Raw genomic sequence first — 19901 nt, 5'->3', positions numbered from 1 at the left:
CACTGTATAGGGAATAGGGTGCCATTTGGAGCTCAGTCTAAACTTACCATTTGCACATATGGTTGTTCAAATTCAACCAGTGCCATTTAACTCAATCTCTGATTAGAAATTGTACAAGACACCCTGATGGAATCCATTCAAAATAGTGTCTAATGGAATTCCAGAGATTGAATTGTTCCCTTTCTTGTAATTGAGGCCTACTCAGTAGGACGTGCTGTCTTTTTTGAACTGGCCCAGTCATGGTATCGTTCTGTGTTCTTCGTTAAGTTTTATATAACCCCTTTGTTTTACCATGTTGTCCACAGCCTATACGGGTGTAGTCCACACCCACTGGCTTTGAACCCAGCCAGGATGACCTCTCCATCTCTACCTGCCTCCACCCCCTCCTCCCCACATCCAATGGTAGCCCCAAGTCCCCCTACTATGGCCAACTCCTCTAGGCTCTCTCTCTCCGCCCCCCTGCCCGTTTCCCAGCGCTACCGGCCCTACTCTGTCACCTCTCCCTCAGGGTTCTCCACCCCCCCTTGCCCCACTCTGGCTAGCCTCCCTGGGTTTTCCTCCGTCCCTGGCCCTGTCCCTGCATGCTTCCCAGTACCGCCCATCGCCCTGTCCCAGGCCCCAGCCCCAAGACTACCAACCACTCCCCAGTCGGTTCTCCTTCCCTCCCCTAGACCTCGCCCGCCCAGCTCCATGCCCCTCCCTCTGGTGCCCACCTCGCCCAGAGCAGCTTCCCGACAAGCTGCCCGGATCCCGTCTAGGTACCTCCTCAACCACCTGTGTGACAGAGTGACATGCAACAAGCTACCTTACTAAAACATTAATCCTCCGCTGCCCATGATATATCCCCCCTAACACGATTGGATTGGGGTATGAACTGAAAAGCTTGCTCTGTAGATTTAAAGGTGGTTGCATACGCTGTCAAATGAAATGAGATTTAAAGCCCTTTCCACCAAGTTAGAATTTAAACGTATTCCCTTGTGCTGCATGCCACTTCCTGAAATGTGCCACTAGACACTTGGAATGTGTCCATATTGGCACCCTATTTACTGTATAGTTCCCTACTTTTGACCAGGGCCCATAGCGAATACGGTATGGTGCCATTTTGGACGCAGCCTTTGTTTGGTGGGTGATACTAGTCTCGTGGGGCATCCTTCCAAATCTCGTCTGGTACTAATATAACACTTGACCTGAGTACCTCTTATGTCTGTGGGGTAAGAAAAGCACGTTTAGCTAGCTTGTGTATTGCTACATGATGATGGGCTACTTGTGTAGGCCTATTGCGTAAATTAACATGGGCGTTTTCCCAGACACAGATTAAGCCTAGTCCTGGACTAAAAATGGAGTTTCTCCATTGAGTGCTTTTTTGTCCAGGACTAGGTTTAATCTGTGTCTGGGGAAGAAGTCAGAGTAAAGGTTTACATATAATTCCCACCCACAAACCTTCAATTCTCTGATTAGAACAATTTACAATCGCTGTCATAAAAAAATAGTGTGTATGTGTAAATAAAATGCTCAGTGTTGGGACAATGGCCCAGTTCTGACGAATAAAAACTTGGAGCTGGAACAGTGTCATTGAGAAACCAGGAGAAAGACCCTTTATTTTTGCTTGCACATGCATTGCTTGTCCTGCATGTTTTTTGTGTGAAGCATAGCTATGGTACTCTTTGTCTATGGTGGCTGTAGGAGCCCATGTGTCCTTGTATCTTCATATAACATGTACTGATGGACATGGAATAAGGTCAGCACTAGGGGAGTGGTCTGGTGTTTTATTCCACAGTGAATCACAATCAGGGTTCAGCTGAAGTCCGAGAGGCGTGCTAGTCATATCACTTCCTTCCTACGTCCTTTCCTCAGTGCTACCCTCTTCCTTCCCTACCCCACCCTCTCTTATATATGACCTGTGTGTCTAAACTGTCCATCAAATCCCCATCTTAGTCGTCGTGTTTTTCCACCCTGACCACCTATCTTATCCCTCCTTCTTCCACGCCAGCCCCCTCTCCTTTCTGTTCTTCACCCTCTGACATGTCTCAGGACAGCAGCGACGAAGAGGATGAACAGGAGGAGGATTTTTCGCAGTTTGGGTCCAGGTAGACACCGCTGCACGGCCTGTGTGTTCAGTAGACTCACCGGCAGGTAGGCCTGTACCCTACCTGCCCTAAGCTCTCTCCTGGCCCTTTACACTAAGTCTGAATTTGTCCTGGTAGGTGACCTAAACTGGGACATGCTTAAACAACCTGACCGAGTCCTAAAGCAATGGGACTCCATAAATCTATCTCAGATTATTACCAATCCCACAAAGGTATGACTCCAAACACCCAGATAAGGCTACTCTCCTCGATGTTATCCTCACAAATAATCCTGATAGGTATCAGTCTGGTGTTTTCTGTAATGACCTTAGTGATCACTGTTTTACAGCCTGTGTTCGTAATGGCTGCTCAGTGAAACGACCTGATTTGTCATAGACGCTTGCTAAACAACTTTAATGAGCAAGCCTTCCTTCATGAACTGGCCTCTGTAACATGGTATAGAATCAGCTTGATCCCCTTGGCTAAGATGCTTGGACCTTCTTTTTTTCAGTGGTATTGTTAACACGCCCCCATAAAGAAAATGAGAATTAAAAACAGGTTCAGCCCCTGGTTCGACTGCGATCTTGCAGAGTTACTCCACCTCAGGAATTGCATTTGGCGAAAGCCTCGGCACACACATACTCAGGCTGACTCTAGTTCAGGCAAATGAGAAATAAGTGCTATCCGGAAGGCCAAAGTTAGTTACTTTAAGGAGCCATTCTGTAAGTCAGGATTCCTATTTGACTCAGCCATGCCTCTTTGCCCGTCCAACATTTCCTCATCTCCCAACCCTTCTAATGCGGCTATCCCCGATGCTTCTCCCTCTTTTCCCCCTTCTCCCTCTTTCCCCCCTTCTCCCTCTTTTCCCCCTGCCCCACAACAAAGTTTCTCCCTGCAGGTAGTCACTGAGTCCAAGGTGCTGAAGGAGCTCCTGAAACTTGACCCCCAAAAAACATCTGGGTCAGATGGTTTAGACCCTTTAAGGTTGCAGCCCATAACATCATCAAGCCTATCACCAAACTTTTTAACCCGTCTCTCCTTTCTGGAGAGGTTTTATTTTTAATCCCAGCCCCCGTCCCCACAGGAGGCCTTTTGCCTTTTTGGTAGACCGTCATTGTAAATAAGAATTTGTTCTTAACTGACTTGCCTAGTTAAGTAAAAAAAAAAAAAAATGAACGGCATGCTTCAGCAGTGTGACAAGCCTAGCCACTGACCGCTGATTTGCGTCCCAAATGGCACCCAATTCCCTACTTAGTGCACTAATTTTGACCAGAACCACAGGTCCCTGGTCAAATGTAGTGCACTATATAGGGAATAGGATGCCCTTTGGGACGTAACCAGAGTTAAACCACTGCAGGCCAGCTGCAGCAGGAACAGGTTGAGAAATGTAGAGGCTGTAAACACTTGCAGATTTTACGGGCCTCGGCTGTATTTGAAGCTCAGCTTTGGAACTAGTTTATTCCAGTACAGCTTGAGGCAGGGTGCTCAGCTTTGGAACTAGTTTATTCCAGTACAGATTGAGGCAGGGTGCTCAGCTTTGGAACTAGTTTATTCCAGTACAGATTGAGGCAGGGTGCTCAGCTTTGGAACTAGTTTATTCCAGTACAGATTGAGGCAGGGTGCTCAGCTTTGGAACTAGTTTATTTCAGTACAGATTGAGGCAGGGTGCTCAGTTTTGGAACTAGTTTATTCCAGTACAGATTGAGGCAGGGTGCTCAGTTTTGGAACTAGTTTATTCCAGTACAGATTGAGGCAGGGTGCTCAGTTTTGGAACTAGTTTATTCCAGTACAGATTGAGGCAGGGTGCTCAGCTTTGGAACTAGTTTATTTCAGTACAGATTGAGGCAGGGTGCTCAGTTTTGGAACTAGTTTATTCCAGTACAGATTGAGGCAGGGTGCTCAGCTTTGGAACTAGTTTATTCCAGTACAGATTGAGGCAGGGTGCTCAGCTTTGGAACTAGTTTATTCCAGTACAGATTGAGGCAGGGTGCTCAGCTTTGGAACTAGTTTATTCCAGTACAGATTGAGGCAGGGTGCTCAGTTTTGGAACTAGTTTATTTCGGTACAGATTGAGGCAGGGTGCTCAGTTTTGGAACTAGTTTATTCCGGTACAGATTGAGGCAGGGTGCTCAGCTTTGGAACTAGTTTATTTCAGTACAGATTGAGGCAGGGTGCTCAGCTTTGTTGTCTGAATTGCAGTTAAGTGAACAAAACAAAAATTATGACTAGGCTAGCACTGCAGTTAGTAAGTAGCCTGATATCAGGTACTCAAGCACTAGGATCCTGAAGGTCTTGGAAATAATCAGCATGAGTTTGGCCCAGGATTGTAATTTCCCTGTGAATTAGGCCTGTCATGGACTGTAGCTCAGATGGCCAATTTCTCTAGCTCTCGGATCAAATTTGTGCAAAGAATCCAAGTTTAGACCTGTTTGTCAAGACCAGGCAAATAAGTCTTGGAAGTGCATGTCGAAGATGCTGTTTAATCTTTCTGCAAACAATATTCAGATCAAAGACGACAACAGGTTTGATCTTGTCTTCAGATGGTGTCTGTTGCTGTAAATGCTGCTTGCTGCACCCCGGATAAACAATCTGCTGGATTGAAAGTGCAAGTTCTCAACCAATATCACAAGACAATCAGTTCTCCGTTCTGTGCATTCAAGTCTCTGCTAGAAATCTTTCAAGCACCCTTTGGCAGAATAATTATTCACATTATTCCTGCAGTCACTGAAAATGTAGATTTCTGCGGTATTGGCAGAACATTTTTTGCAATACGTGTGCAACGCAGCCCTGGTGTCTCCTAGCGATAGTTTGTCACAAAAACCTATGTAAAAGTTTTTTTTAAATTAACTTTTAATGTCTGCAACTGTAGATTACATGACTAACGGTATAGCCAGGGGTTTGTGGTGGTGTGAAGATGCTCACAGGTTACCCACCGGTCTGTCTTCTTCTGAACCCTGAACTGTCTTCTTCTGAACCCTTGTGGTCATTGGATATCTCTGTGGAATCCATTACCTGTATTGTGTTCATTAGGCACCAAATGGAAGAGAATTAACTAAAAATGGACTGAAACAAACCAGGAGGGAGCAAGCGACTACATGGAGTTGAAACAAAAGGTTGCAAAAGGTTTTCCGTTGCGTGCCCTATTAAACACGACCAAACTTCAAACTGCTATTGAGGGAAATTATTGAAGGAATTTTGTCAAATCGAAGAGTTAAGTTAGTTAGATTTCAAACTCGAGAGTTGTGGATAAAAAAATGCTGAAACACTACGTTGCAGTACTGTAGCTAACGTTTGACATTTCTTTCAGGAGAACCTGAAAGGTCGCTTATTTACCACATTTGTCGACGCGGCTTGTTTCTTATGGTGCCCTGGTTCTGCTCCTGTTCTGTTAAATGTAATGACTTTGTCTGTGTTTTACCCTCCGTCTCTCTCTGTGTAGTCTGGGTGTGTCTGCAGGGGGAATGGACTCGCAATCCTGCAGCGACTGCTTCTCCATCGAGGCGTGCATGGAGACTGAGATGCTCAACTACCTCATCGAGCGCTTCGACAGTGCAGGCATGGAGGAAAGTAAGGCGCCCAAGGTAAACTGGAAACACCCCGAACATATGTGTTATCTACTCATTTGGAAGTTTGGTTTTGGAATTGCCGGGGACCTCACGATACGATATTATCACCGTACTTGGGTGCCGATTTATTGCGATTCGATACTGGGGTTTTTATTTTGACGATGTTCAAAACATATTGCTCACTATTTGTCTGCGGCAGAGAGAAAAGTGAGCGCATGAGAAAGTTAGTTTTGATCAGTCATGGAAATAGAAGTACTGAAAACATGTTGGTTCACAATTTAAAAATAAGATGTAGAACAAGCTATAGGATGAAAAGTACCGGCGTTTTGCCGCAGGTACAGCCCACTAGTGCTAGCTGACGCTACTTAGCACAATTTTTTTTTTTTTGCATTTTACCAACCAGTACATGGGAGTTCAAGTAACATCGTCCAAAAAATATAGCGATGGGTTTCTATCATACTATTTGAAGCATTTGGAAACACCATTTTAAGATAGTGTCCCCAAACAATACTTACTTTTCTGCCATGCGTGGTGTGCTATGCCTAAAACCTTGTCCTGAGATGAGGCAAAGTTACATTTGCACATTGGAACGCTCTTTTCTGATTAAAATGCGTCTTATTTAAAAGAGATGGACAATACACATGAACATAAACCCCTCGCAACACAAATCAGGTAATACCCAATTGAGTTCAAAGAGACTGACCACAATTAGGGCTGTGGCGGTCATGACATTTAGTCAGCCGGTGATTGTTAAGCTAATAACTGCCGGTCTCGCGGTAATTTACTTTTTTAATGAACATAAACACATTTAGCATCTCCTGGCTTCCACGCACAGCCTACAAGCCAATGGTGCTGACCTTTGGAACATATACATTTTTAAAAGTCTACTAAATACATGTAATATAGCCTACACCATCGCAATAAATCCATAATTTATTTTAGACAGGTCTAAAGGAAAGAAACAAGTCCTCCTATATGCTTAATTTAGTTATTTATGCAACTTTAGTTGTGATACAAACGTTGGGGTATAGGTTTTGATTTTTAATACATTCTGTAGACAATTGCATAGCCTTATAGAAATGTTGCGCAACATGAGCTCATGGGCTCTTATGAAGTGTTTGATTTAGATTTTCTGAAACATTTGCATTGATGTCAGAGTGATTAGAGGGACAATAGAGTGCTGAGTACCAGGCAGTTAGCAAGTTTGGTAGGCTACTAATGACCACCAGCAGCATCAGAGCACCGTTTTGGAGAAGCCTAGTGTTGGAATCGGCTAAACTTTGAACATTGAGATATTCAATAAATGATCGAGCCTTGAATAGGAAGAGTGGAAGAGACTGGGTTGTGTGTCAGAAGTGAATGGTTCTCTGTGGGAAGACGGATAGCTTTGGAATGCGTTGGGTGGAAGGGAGTAGAGCAACGGTTGAGATGGGGGAGACAGATAGACATCTGTGGACTGAAGGAAGGAGGGGTTGAGATCAGTTCCCCTTAAGGGAGTTATCAGGGTTTAGTATCTGGTTACCTTCTTTCTGTTGAACCATAAGATGTAAGGATTGGAGAGAGGAGGAGGAGTGTCCTACAGTGGGATGGAGAGAAATGTTAAAATAATTAAACTTGGTTAAGCTTCTCTAGTGTCCGTGAGTTATTTACTCTGAAAAATAAGAACCTAACACTACTTACATGACTAAACGGTCAGATGGAATTTAACTGCGGTCATGACTTGTGACCAGTGGTGTGGTGGTAATGCGGTCACCGTAACAGCCCTAACCACAATACTGCTCACGATGAGAGGAAGCGCCACTCCTCTGTGACCAAATTATGATTCTGCAGAAGAATGTGGAGACAGGGTCACCTTGACATGAGCAGCCCTGATGCTGTCAAAACAAACTGAACTTGTACTTCTCTCTCCTCCTCTTGTCTTCTCAGATTTGCAGCCACCCCGGTGTCAGCCAGCTCCTCAGCAACATACGCTCACAGTGCATTTCCCATGCCGCTCTTGTCCTTCAGGGCGCCCTCACGCAGCCCAGGTCAGTCTGACACCTTCCTGTCACCTCTTCCAATACTGTGGTCATAATACAGTCATTTCTATTATTCTGTTCATCAGTGTTTCCCCTGCCATTGAATAGGAGTGTCTAGCTGCCTAGGTCTGTTGCATGTTCGTTTCAGATGACCCATTTATTTCCAATAGATATTTTTTTACAGCCCAATTATCTATTCGTAAGCACATGGAAGAAAACAGCAGTTAAACTATGGAAAATACATGTTTTGTTCTTTTTGTCTGCTATTTCATCACCCCTAGCAGGAGCTACTGTTCGAGCACCGTAGCAACTCATTTATTTATCATTGGGTTCACATATACACATTATTTTGCCATGCCTTTTACACCTTTGCTCCCACACTCTAGAGTTTCCAATCACCATTCTCTGAGCAAGTTAGTTAGCATGCATGCTACCACTTGTTAAAGGGCAGAATACAAGTATATGATGCAAGAATTTGGTCAATAATAAGTTTGTTCCTCCAAATAGTATTGGCCAGGAGACTCGTTCCAGGTCTGTTGTGTGTCTGAGTAAAGCCTAAGTTATATCCTACGCAATACGCATTGCAAGAAAGAAAATTAGCTACGCAAAATGGCCAGCTTGCATAGTAGCAAGCGTGTGTAGCCTCAGTTTAGTAACTCGACGCAGTCAATCAGTACAATGTATTTATAAAGCCCTTTTTACATCAGCAGATGTCACAAAGTGCTTATACAGAAACCCAGCCTAAAACACCAAAGAGCAAGCAATGCAGATGTAGAAGCATGGTGGCTAGGAAAAACTCCCTAGAAAGGCGCAAACCTAGGAAGAAACTTAGAGCAGTCAGGGTCTGAGGAGTGGCCAGTCTTCTTCTGGTTATGTCAGTGAAGATTGTTGTTCAAGATGTTGAAAGGTTCATAGATGACCAGCAGGGTGAAATAATAATCATAGTGGTTGTAGAGGGTGCAACAGGTCAGCACCTCAGGAGTCAGTTGGCTTTTCATAGCCGGGCATTCAGACAGAGTATTTGTATCTATTAGGGATCCAACACATAATTACAGATTAAACATAACATTAGTTTACCACTTCATATCTCAAATGTAGAATACCATCATACAACAATATTACACCGTGTGTTTAGAGTTTGTGTGCTAGCTCCTGTGTGCATAGGTGTCTCTGATGTGGAAGTTCCATGTAGTCATGACTCTATGTAGTATTGTGGGCCTCCCATAGTCTGTTCTGGACTTGGGGATTGTGAAGAGACCTCTGGTGGCATATGCATGGGTGTCCGAGCTGTGTGCTAGTAGTTTAAACAAACACCTCGGTGCAATCAGCATGTCAACATTTCTTACAAAAACAAGTAGTAATGAAGTCAATCTCTCCTCCACTTTGAGCCATGAGAGATTTACATGCATCTTTTTATCATTTATTTCTCTCAGCCAATCATCAGTCATTTGTGTAAGTGCTGTGCTTGTTGAATGCCCTTCCCTATAAGCATGCTGAAAGTCTGTCAATTTGTTTACTGTAAAATAGCATTGCATCTGGTCGAACAAAATGTTTTCCAAAAATGTAATAACGATTGGTAAAAGGCTGATTGGTCGGCTTTTTGAGCCAGTAAAGTGCGCTTGACTATTCTTAGGTAGCGGAATTACTTTAGCTTCCCTCCAGGCCTGAGGACGCACACTTTCTAGTAGGCTTAAATTGAAGATGTAGCAAAATAGGAGGGGCAATATCATCCATTATTATCCTCAGTAATTTTCCATCCAAGTTGTCAGACACTGGTGGCTTGTCATAGTTGATAGACAATACTTTTTTTTTACGTCTTTTAAACTCATTTGAAGGAATTCAAATGTACAATGCTTGTCTTTAATAATTTGGTCAGATATACAGTACCAGTCAAACTTTTGGACACACTTACTCATTCAAGGGGTTTATTTTTACTATTTTCTACATTGTAGAATATTAGTGAATACATCAAATCTATGAAATAACACATATGGAATCATGTAGTAACCAAAAAAGTGTTAAGCAAATCAAAATGTATTTTATATTTGAGATTCTTCAAAGTAGCCACCCTTTGACTTGATGACAGCTTTGCACACTTTGGGCATTCTCTCAACCAGCTTCATGAGTCACCTGGAATGCATTTCAGTTAACAGGTGTGCCATGTTAAAAGTTCATTTGTGGAATTTCTTTACTTAATGTGTTTGAGCCAATCAGTTGTGTTGTGACAAGGTAGGGGTGGTATACAGAAGATAGCCCTATTTGGTAAAAGACCAAATCCATATTATGGCAAGAACAGCTCAAATAAGCAAAGAGAAACGACAGTCCATCATTACTTTAAGACATGAAGGTCAGTCAATCTGGAAAATGTCAACAACTTTGAAAGTTTCTTCAAGTGCAGTCGCAAAAACCATCAAGCGCTATGAAACTGGCTCTCATGAGGACCGCCACAGGAAAGGAAGACCCAGAGTTACCTCTGCTGCAGAGGATACGTTCATTCGAGTTAACTGCACCTCAGATTGCAGCCCAAATAAATGCTTCACAGAGTGGAAGTAACAGACACACATCAACTGTTCAGAGGAGACTGCATGAATCAGGCCTTCATGGTTGAGTTGCTGCAAAGAAACCATTACCAAAGGACACCAATAAGAAGAAGAGACTTGCTTGGGCCAAGAAACACGAGCAATGGAAATTAGACTGGTGGAAATCTGTCCTTTTGGTCTGATGATGCAAAATTTGAGCTTTTTGCTTATCACCGCCGTGTCTTTGTAAGACGCAGAGTAAGTGAACGGATGATCTCCGCATGTGTCGTTCCCACCGTGAAGCATGGAGGTGGTGTAATTGTGTGATTTATTTAAAATTCAGGCATACTTAACAAGCATGGCTACAACAGCATTCTGCAGCAATACGCCATCCCATCTGGTTTGCGCTTAGTCCCACTATCATTTGTTTTTCAACAGGACAATGACCCAACACACCTCCAGGCTGTGTAAGGGCTATTTGACCAAGAAGGAGAGTGATGGAGTGCTGCATCAGATGACCTGGCCTGTACAATCCCCCGACCTCAACCCAATTGAGATGGTTTGGGGTAAGTTGGACCGCAGAGTGAAGGAAAAGCAGCAAACAAGTGCTCCGCATATGTGGGAACTCCAAGACTGTTGGAAAAGCATTCCAGGTGAAGCTGGTTGAGAGAATTCCAAGTGTGCGCAAAGCTGTCAAGGCGAAGGGTGGCTACTTTGAAGAATCAAAACTAAATTTTGATTTGACACTTTTTTGTGGTTACTATATGATTACTTATTTGTTATTTCATAGTTTTGATGTCTTCACTATTATTCTACAATGTAGAAAATAATACAATAATGAAAAACCCTTGAATGAGTAGCTGTGTCCAAACTTTTGACTGGTGCTGTACTTAGATGTGTAGTGACTGCATTTGTTGGTGGCATGTTATGCCCAATTTTGCTAATCATGCCAATTTAAAAAATCATTAAAATAGTTGGCAATATCAGTGGGTTTTGTAACGAATGAGCCATCTGATTCAATGAATGTTGGAGCTGAGTTTGCCTTTTTGCCCAAAATTTCATTGAAGGTGCTCCAATGCTTTTTTACTATCATCCTTTATATAATTTATCTTTGTTTCATAGTATAGTGAGGCAGAAGCAGGTCAGGTTTCCATAGCTGCAGTCAGAACAGCAGAAACTGGGTCAGCAGCCCAACCAGGTGAACTGGGGACAAAGACAGTCAGGAGTGGCCAGGTAGTTCTGAGGTATGGTCCTCCGGGAAGGAAGAGCGAAAGTCTGGAGAAATCGAGGTAGCATCCTTAAGATCACACAGGAGAAATACATCAGATATGACTGATTGACCGTAGCCCCTCGGCACATACACTACATGACTAAAAGTATGCGGTCACCTGCTTGTTGAACATCTCATTCCAAAATCATGTGCATTGATATGGATTTGGTCCTCCCTTTGCTGCTATAACAGCCTCCATTCTACTGGGAAGGCTTTCCACCACATGTTGGAACATTGCTATGGGGACTTGCTTCCATTCAGCCACGAGCATTAGTGAGGTCGGGCACTGATGTTGGGCGATTAGGCCTGGCTCGCAGTCGGCATTTCAATTCATCCCAAAGGTGTTTGATGGGGTTGAGGTCAGGGCTCTGTGCAGGCCAGCCAAGTTCTTCCACACCGAACTTGACAAACCATTTCTGTATGGACCTTGCTTTGTGCACAGGGGCATTTTCATGCTGAAACAGGAAAGAGTCTTCCCCAACTGTTGCTGCTAAATTTTAAGCACAGAATCGTCTAGAATGTCATTTTATGTTGTAGCGTTAAAATTTCCCTTCACTGGAACTATGGGATCTAGCCCGAACCATGAAATACAGCCCCAGACCATTATTCCTCCTCCACCAAACTTTACAGTTGGCATTATGTATTGGGGCAGGTAGCGTTCTCCTGGCATCCGCCAAACCCAGATTCGCCTGTCGGACTACCAGATGGTGAAGCGTTATTCATCACTCCAGAGAACGTGTTTTTACTACTCCAGAGTCCAATGGCAGCGAGCTTTACGCCACTCCAGCCGACGCTTGGCATTGTGCTTGGTGATCTTAGCTTTCTGCCGGCTGCTCGGCCAAAGAAACCCATTTCATGAAAGTACCAGCGAACATATTGTGCTGATGTTACTTCCAGAAGCAGTTTGGAACGCCGTAGTGAGTGTTGCAAACGAGGACAGACTATTTTTAAGGTCTATGTGTTGTTGCTCAATTTCATTCAAGTCCGCAACGGGTGTGGCTGAAATACCCGAATCCACTAATTTGAAGGGGTGTCCACATACCTTTGAATATATTGTGTAGACTATTGCAGCATAGATACTGGGGACTGAGACGGGGGTCGGGGGACACCATGGTCCCATCTGACAATTCTCCTGGACAGGACAAACCAGGCAGAATATAACCCCACTCACTTTGCCGAAGCACAGCCTCCCACCACCAGAGAGATATCGACAGAAGAACTTACTACCCTGAGATAAGGCAGGGTACAGCCCTCGATCTCCCCCACGAGCCCGAGGGGGCGCGAGACCGAACAGGAAGATGGCAGTGACTACCACTCAAGTCGAGTATAGTGAAAAAAGCCTGGCAAGACATGATGCACTCCTAGGGATGACATGGGAGAGCACTAGCAACCCAGAGAATCCCAGTGGAGAGAGGAGCCGGCCAGGCAAAGACTGCAAGGGTGGTTCGTCACTCCAATGCCTTGCCGTTCACATTAGCACCTTTTGGCCAGACTGCTCAACCATTGGACCTACTGAAGAGATGAGTCTTCAGTAAAGACTTATCGATTGAGATCGAGTCTGCGTCTCTCACATGGATAAGTAGAATGGCGATCTATACGAGAAAGCCCTGCCTCCAGCTGTTTGCTTAGAAATTCTAGGGACAATGAGGCCTGCGTTTTGTGACTGCAGCATACACATACATGTAGGTATGTACGGCAGGACAAAATCGGAGAGATGGGTAAGAGCTTGTCAATGTAATAACCTTAATCAGCCCTAGCCTCAACATCAAGCTAGTAGCTAGCCCTGGAGTAAAATGATAGATTTAGATGATCATTTTGGGGTTCTAGTCAAGATTCTAGCAGATGTATTTAGCACTAGCGGAAGTTTATTTAGTGCTAGCTGGAGAGTAGAGCATTGCAGTGTTTAATCTTGAAGTGACAAAAGCATGGATTCGTTTCTGACAAAGCTTCAGATTTTTTTGCAGTGTTATGAAGATGGAAAAAGCTGCTCTTGAAATATTTTTTATATGTTCGTTATAGTAACTCGCCGCTTTTAGTAACTCGGCGCAAACACGCACAGTATAAAATAGGCTTTTGTTAGAATGCCTGTTCTTCCAATTGTTAAATGGTAGAAAACAAGAATACAATGCACACTTTCTTATTCAAAATCGCTCCTAATTTGGTCTCAAACTATTATTTGGCCAGGTGACATGGTTCAGGTTATGTGTCTGAGTAAAAGCGTTTTTCCTCCCCTTGCCCCTCCACTCAGGAGCCCCCTGCAGCAGTCCCTGCTGGTGCCCTACATGCTGTGCCGAAACCTGCCGTATGGCTTTATCCAGGAGCTGGCCTGCATGACCCACCAGGAGGAGGTCTTCAGACAGGTGGGCTCAACCGACAGACTGATTGACACACAGACTATGCTTTTATTAGTGTGTTGTCCAAGCTAGTAATAGGTAAGACTGATCATTTAAAGGTCAATTAGAAGACATTTGGTAATTGAGAATTCGATCAAACACTTGAGAAAAACCATGTGAAATGCAGAAGATTTTCCCCCCCCTATTATACCAAGTTATCCTGTACATTTCACCATGTTGATTTTTCAGCTATCTTTACTGTGGTGCAATCCTCATTTGCTCACCTGCTCTTATGTGTCTTTCAGATCTTCGTTCCAATCCTTCAAGGGCTGGCTCTGGCTGTGAAAGAATGTTCCTTCGACAGTGACAACTTTAAGTTCCCCCTCATGGTAAGGTGGCAGCGGAGAAGTAGTGCAGCCTGTGAGAGAGCCTGTCTATTTAACTGATGGGGGGGAAGTTTGAGATGTGCCAAATGGATTATGTTCCCGGCATAGCTGAACCTCTGCTAGCGTGACGAGCCAGTAAGCCCTGAGCGAACCTTATAGGCTCCCACCATAGAAATATATATATTCAAGAATGGGAATTTTCCCATTGAAGTCAATGGTTCTGTTATTGGTGGGCCGGTTGCCATATTGAGTGTGCACGTGTGTTCCATTCAAATTGCCGTGGTCTGAGTGGCTAGTATTTCTATGGCTCCCAGTACTCAAGGCTTGGTAACAACATAATTTGAAATTTTTACACACACCACGTCTTGTCACACATGCCATAAGATGACATCGGGTATTTTTTTAGATTTTTTACACCAGGTGACGGAAACTTAATTGAAGGTCACATTTGAATATGGTCATTTAACAGTCAATGGTCAATGTTATGAGGCTATTTTGGATGGGTGTTTACTTGCGTTCACTTACGACGTGTTTTGTTTTCTACAGGCTTTAGCTGAGCTCTGTGAGATCAAGTTTGGGAAGACTCACCCCATGTGCAATTTGGTGAGTATTTTCGGAGAGCCTGAGACATCTTTCTTATCTCTTCATCTATTACTTAATTTGTAGGCGTTTTAAAGGTACTTTTCTTCGTACTAAACCATTCGGTACAGGGACCTCGGTTCGGTCCACACTGAACATGAATTAATACATAAAAAAATTAAGCACTAGGCCTAGAGGCTATGCCTTCGCTGCATTGTATGCTACTTGAGTAAATCTGATCTAAAATAAATTTCAGGCTATTCCGTTAAAATAACTAGAGCCTATGCGCACGTTGTAATCAAAATTTAAATCTTAATTGTCGCACTTCAAGCTGGCCTTTCGTGAGGTGCCGCCGGGAACTTGTTCTGTACGATGGCGAGTGGTGAGGTAGATAAACCAGGAGAATTATCCATTGTCGTTTTAAATCTTCCGTTTGGGAACATTTTGGCTTCCCAGTAGATTACTACGGCGATGGACAGAGACCTCAAACATGTTGTCACATTTACGCCGACATCACCGCAGTATTCCTACCAAGACAAAAACACAAAACAACCACACAACTACATCTTCCCCGTCTGAAGCAGCCCTTTGCAGCTGATTCTGACCGGGCCAAAGAAATTACAAGAGCGATAGGTATGTTTATAGCCGTGGATATGCGCCCATTCTCAGTGGTTGAGAAGAATAGGGGGTTTCAGCACCTCGTGAAAGTGCGCGAGCCACGATACAAACTTCGCCCTCTCGCACCCATTTCAGCAAACTGGTACTACCCGCTCTATGTAATCAAGCAAAATCGAAGTTGCCAATGAATTGGCCAATGCACTGTGTTGCGCTTACTACAGATGGATGGCCCTCCAGGGCTACAGTGCTACTTAACAGTGACATCTCATTACCCCAGAGTGGGAAAGTAGAAATACGGCGCTAAAGAATCACCCCCTTTATGAGAGTCACATATTTTTCTTTGTTAGAAAACATTCTAGCACAGGCCAATACAATGTCATAGCCATGTTTACGTATTGATTTCACATGCATATTGCGCTTTATTTTAGTGTTGAGTAATTGTTTGTTTTTTCATGTAAAAATATCCAAGGTGTTGGTGTTCTTGATTGTGCTCTCATCAGGTATTATGACTCGTAACCATATGGAATTAGGATTATCGACACTTTGTATTTTCTTAAATAAACATAAGTTAACTACAGTAACTCATTTTCCCGCTGTACCCGAAACCGAACCATGACCCCCAAAACCACAATACGTACCCGAACCATAGGTTCACCGTTACACCCCTTTAGAATTAGCTAACAATCTCCTCCATAGCACCTCGTAATCCAAAGTGTTGACTCTCTTCTTCCCCATGGGAAGACAAAGGATGCGGCCCAAATGGAACCCTATTCCCTTTGTAGTGCACTACTTTTCACGTGGTGCTGTGGTCAAAAGTATTGCACCATAAAGGAAATTGGGTGCCCTTTGGGACATAGACAAAATCCCCTTATGCGTAAATAAGGAATATATGCCTTCAGAAAGTGTTCAGACCCCTTGACTTTTCCCACATTTTTAGGTTACAGCCTTATTCTAAAATGTATTTTTTTTTTTTTACATAATCTACACACAATACCCCATAATGACAAAGCAGAAATAGGTTTTTCATAATTTTTTTGCTAATTTATAAAAAAAGAAACATCACAGTTACATAGGTATTTATACCCTTTACTAGTACTTTGTTGAAGCACCTTTGGCAGCGATTACAGCCTCGAGTCTTCTTGGGTATGTTGCTACAAGCTTGGCACACCTGTATTTGTGGAGTTTCTCCCATTCTTCTCTGCAGATCCTCTCAAGCTCTGTCAGGTTGGATGGGTAGTGTTCCTGCACAGCTATTTTCAGGTCTCTCCAGAGATGTTCGATCGGGTTAAACGCCGGGCTCTGGCTGGGCCACTCAAGGATATTCAGAGACTTGTCCCGAAGCCACTCCTGCGTTGTCTTGGCTGTGTGCTTAGGTTCGGTGTCCTGTTGGAAGGTGAACCTTTGCCCCAGTCGGAGGTCCTGAGCACTCTGGAGCAGGTTTTAATCAAGGATCTCTTTGTACTTTGCTCCGTTCATCTTTGCCTCAATCCTGACTAGTCTCCCAGTCACTGTCGCTGAGAAACATCCCCACAGCATGATGCTGCCACCACCATGCTTCACCGTAGGGATGGAGCCAGGTTTCCTCCAGATGTGACGCTTGGCATTCAGGCCAAAGAGTTCAATCTTGGTTTCATCAGACCAGAGAATCTTGTTTCTCACAATCCTGTCTCGGAGCTCTACGGACAATTCCTTTGACTTCATGGCTTGGTTTTTGCTCTGACATGCACTGTCAACTGTGGGACCTTATATAGACAGCTGTGTGCCTTTCCAAATAATGTCCGATTAATTTAATTTACCACAAGTGGATTCCAGTCAAGTTGTAGAAACATCTCAAGAACGATCAATCGAAACAGGATGCACCTGAGCTCAATTTCGAGTCTCACAGAAAAATGGTCTGAAAACGTATGTAAATATGTTGTTTTTGTAGATTGCTGAGGGATTATAATTTAAAGCTTTAACACTTTAACACACGCACTTAACTTATACTGTTTTTAGCGACACTAGAATCGTGCCCATCAGAGTTTGAAATCAGTGCGAACCATGATGTAAGGCAATTCCATTCGTAATAGTGCCTTGGTGAGAAATAAGCATAGGTGGTGTCCTCATCCTACTTTGAACTTGAGCTTGCGTTACAAAGAATACAATAGGCAGAAAACACAAACATTGTTTCACATTGTGAAGGGGTGTTGTACAGGTCACATGCAATTTGAATTGTCAGGGTAGGGGTATTGGGGACTGCCGTTACCAATCAAGTATGGCTTAGTAATGTAATAGTCACCATGTTAGCTCAGCAAAAAAAGAAACGTCCTCACTGTCAACTGCGTTTATTTTCAGCAAACTTAACATGTAAATATTTGTATGAACATAAGATTCAACAACTGAGACATAAGACGAACAAGTTCCACAGACATGTGACAAATAGAAATTGAGTAATGTGTCCCTGAACAAAGGGGGGGTCAAAATCAAAAGTAACAGTCAGTTTCTGGTGTGGCCACCAGCTGCATTAAGTACTGCAGTGCATCTCCTCTTCATGGACTGCACCAGATTTACCAGTTATTGCTGTGAGATGTTACCTCACTCTTCCACCACAGCACCTGCAAGTTCCGGACATGGGGGAATGGCCTCATCCTCCGATCCAACAGGTCCCAGACGTGCTCAATGGGATTGAGATCCGGGTTCTTCGCTGGCCATGGCAGAACACTGACATTCCTGTCTTGCAGGAAATCATGCACAGAACGAGCAGTATGGCTGGTGGCATTGTCATGCTGGAGGGTCATGTCAGGATGAGCCTGCAGGAAGGGTACCACATGAGGGAGGAGGATGTCTTCCCTGTAATGCACAGCGTTGAGATTGCCTGCAATGACGACAAGCTCGGTCCGATGATGCTGTGACACACTGCCCCAGACCATGACAGACCCTCCACCTCCAAATTGATCCCGCTCCCGAGTACAGGCCTCGGTGTAAGGCTCATTCCTTCGACGATAAACGCTAATCCAACCATCACCCCTTGTGAGACAAAACCATGACTCGTCAGTGAAGAGAGCTTTTTGCCAGTCCTGTCTGGTCCAGCGACGGTGGATTTGGGCCCATTGGCGACGTTGTTGACGGTGATGTCTGGTGTGGACCTGCCTTACAACAGGCCTACAAGCCCTTAGTCCAGTCTCTCACAGCCTATTGCAGACAGTCTGAGCACTGATGGAGGGATTGCGCATTCCTGGTGTAAATCGGGCAGTTGCTGCCATCCTGTACCTGTCCCGCAGGTGTGATGTTCAGATGTACCGGTCCTGTGCAGGTGTTGTTACACGTGGTCTGCCACTGCAAGGACGATCAGCTGTCCTTCCTGTCTCCCTGTAGCGCGGTCTTAGTACGGACATTGCAATTTATTTCCCTGGCCACATCTGCAGTCCTCATGCCTCCTTGCAGCATGCCTAAGGCACGTTCACGCAGATGAGCAGGGACCCTGGGCATCTTTCTTTTGGTGTTTTTCAGAGTCAGTAGAAAGGCCTCTTTAGTGTCCTAAGTTTTCATAACTGTGACCTTAATTGCCTACCGTCTGTAAGCTGTTAGTGTCTTAACGACCGTTCCACAGGTGCATGTTCATTGATCAAGCATGAGAAACAGTGTTTAAACCCTTTACAATGAAGATCTGTGAAGTTATTTGGATTTTTACAAATTGTCTTTGAAAGACAGGGTCCTGAAAAAGTGAGTTTTTTTGCTGAGTTTGTGCCTGTCGTGTGTGTCCTGCCCAGATGACGTCTCTCTCCCTGTGGTGCCCCAAGTCTCTGGGCCCGGGGATGGGCCGAGAGGTTCAGAGACTGTCCTTCCTGGGAGCATTCTTCAGCCTGTCTGTCTTTGCAGAGGATGACGTGAGTAATAGGGGTAGAGTGAAGTTGCCCCTAGATGCTGATCCTGGGTCAGTATTGAGTTTTCTACTCTAATGGTTAAGGTTGGAATTGTGCGAGAGGAAGCTGATCCTAAATCTGTACATTGAGGAAGCTTCACCCTGGAGCTAGATAAATGTGTGCTTGTGTGACTCAATGCAATTTGGCCAAAAGAAGAAAAGGAATGTAGCCCAGCAGCAGTGCTTGTCCCTTGGATTTCACCAATTTTGCTGATTAACATCTTTCTGGTGGTTCCTGTTGTATTGCCTAAGTTTACTTCACAAAATGCATTTTTTTTTCTTTTTTTTTAATTGCTCACAGATATACAAATGACCATGACAAGTTTATATTATGTTGCCATTATATTTTACCAGCAAAAAATTTACTTTGTTTGGGGTCTTTTCCTATTCAGACCAAAGTGGGTGACAAGTACTTCTCGGGCCCAGCCATCACCATGGAGAACACTCGCGTGGGTAGCCAAACCCTGCAGCACTACCTGGAGTCAGCCCGGGTAAGTCCCACCCACCTGGCAGGGCTGTACAGTGCGACCATTTTACTTGCATATGCGGCAAAATATTTTACCGCGCGACCTGGAATTTTTATTTAGGAGCACCAGTGTGCCGAGAACAATTCAGGATTCTAGCTTTGTTAACTCAAATATTTTT

At 44.1% G+C, this 19901-nt stretch overlaps 1 protein-coding gene across 3 annotated transcripts in view; it reads left to right on the top strand.

Annotated features, from left to right (window-relative positions):
* Positions 1 to 19901, top strand: part of LOC129860436 (ubiquitin conjugation factor E4 B-like) — a 65110-nt gene that overhangs the window by 18160 nt on the left and 27049 nt on the right. For 2 of the 3 annotated variants that reach the window (XM_055930823.1, XM_055930821.1), the window contains exons 7-13: positions 5506 to 5647; positions 7559 to 7659; positions 13688 to 13799; positions 14078 to 14161; positions 14705 to 14761; positions 19105 to 19221; positions 19649 to 19747. In XM_055930823.1, coding sequence (XP_055786798.1) covers positions 5506 to 5647; positions 7559 to 7659; positions 13688 to 13799; positions 14078 to 14161; positions 14705 to 14761; positions 19105 to 19221; positions 19649 to 19747 — 712 coding nt within the window. Of the gene's footprint in view, positions 1 to 769; positions 2134 to 5505; positions 5648 to 7558; positions 7660 to 13687; positions 13800 to 14077; positions 14162 to 14704; positions 14762 to 19104; positions 19222 to 19648; positions 19748 to 19901 lie in introns of those variants that run through there. The other variant, XM_055930824.1, reaches the window with a different exon arrangement.

The sequence above is a fragment of the Salvelinus fontinalis genome, chromosome 8 (genome assembly GCF_029448725.1).
Source record: "Salvelinus fontinalis isolate EN_2023a chromosome 8, ASM2944872v1, whole genome shotgun sequence".
In the NCBI taxonomy this organism is placed as follows: Eukaryota; Metazoa; Chordata; class Actinopteri; order Salmoniformes; family Salmonidae; genus Salvelinus; species Salvelinus fontinalis.
The sequence above is the reverse complement of the archived record's forward strand: the minus strand, read 5'-3'. Positions and strand labels throughout refer to the sequence as shown.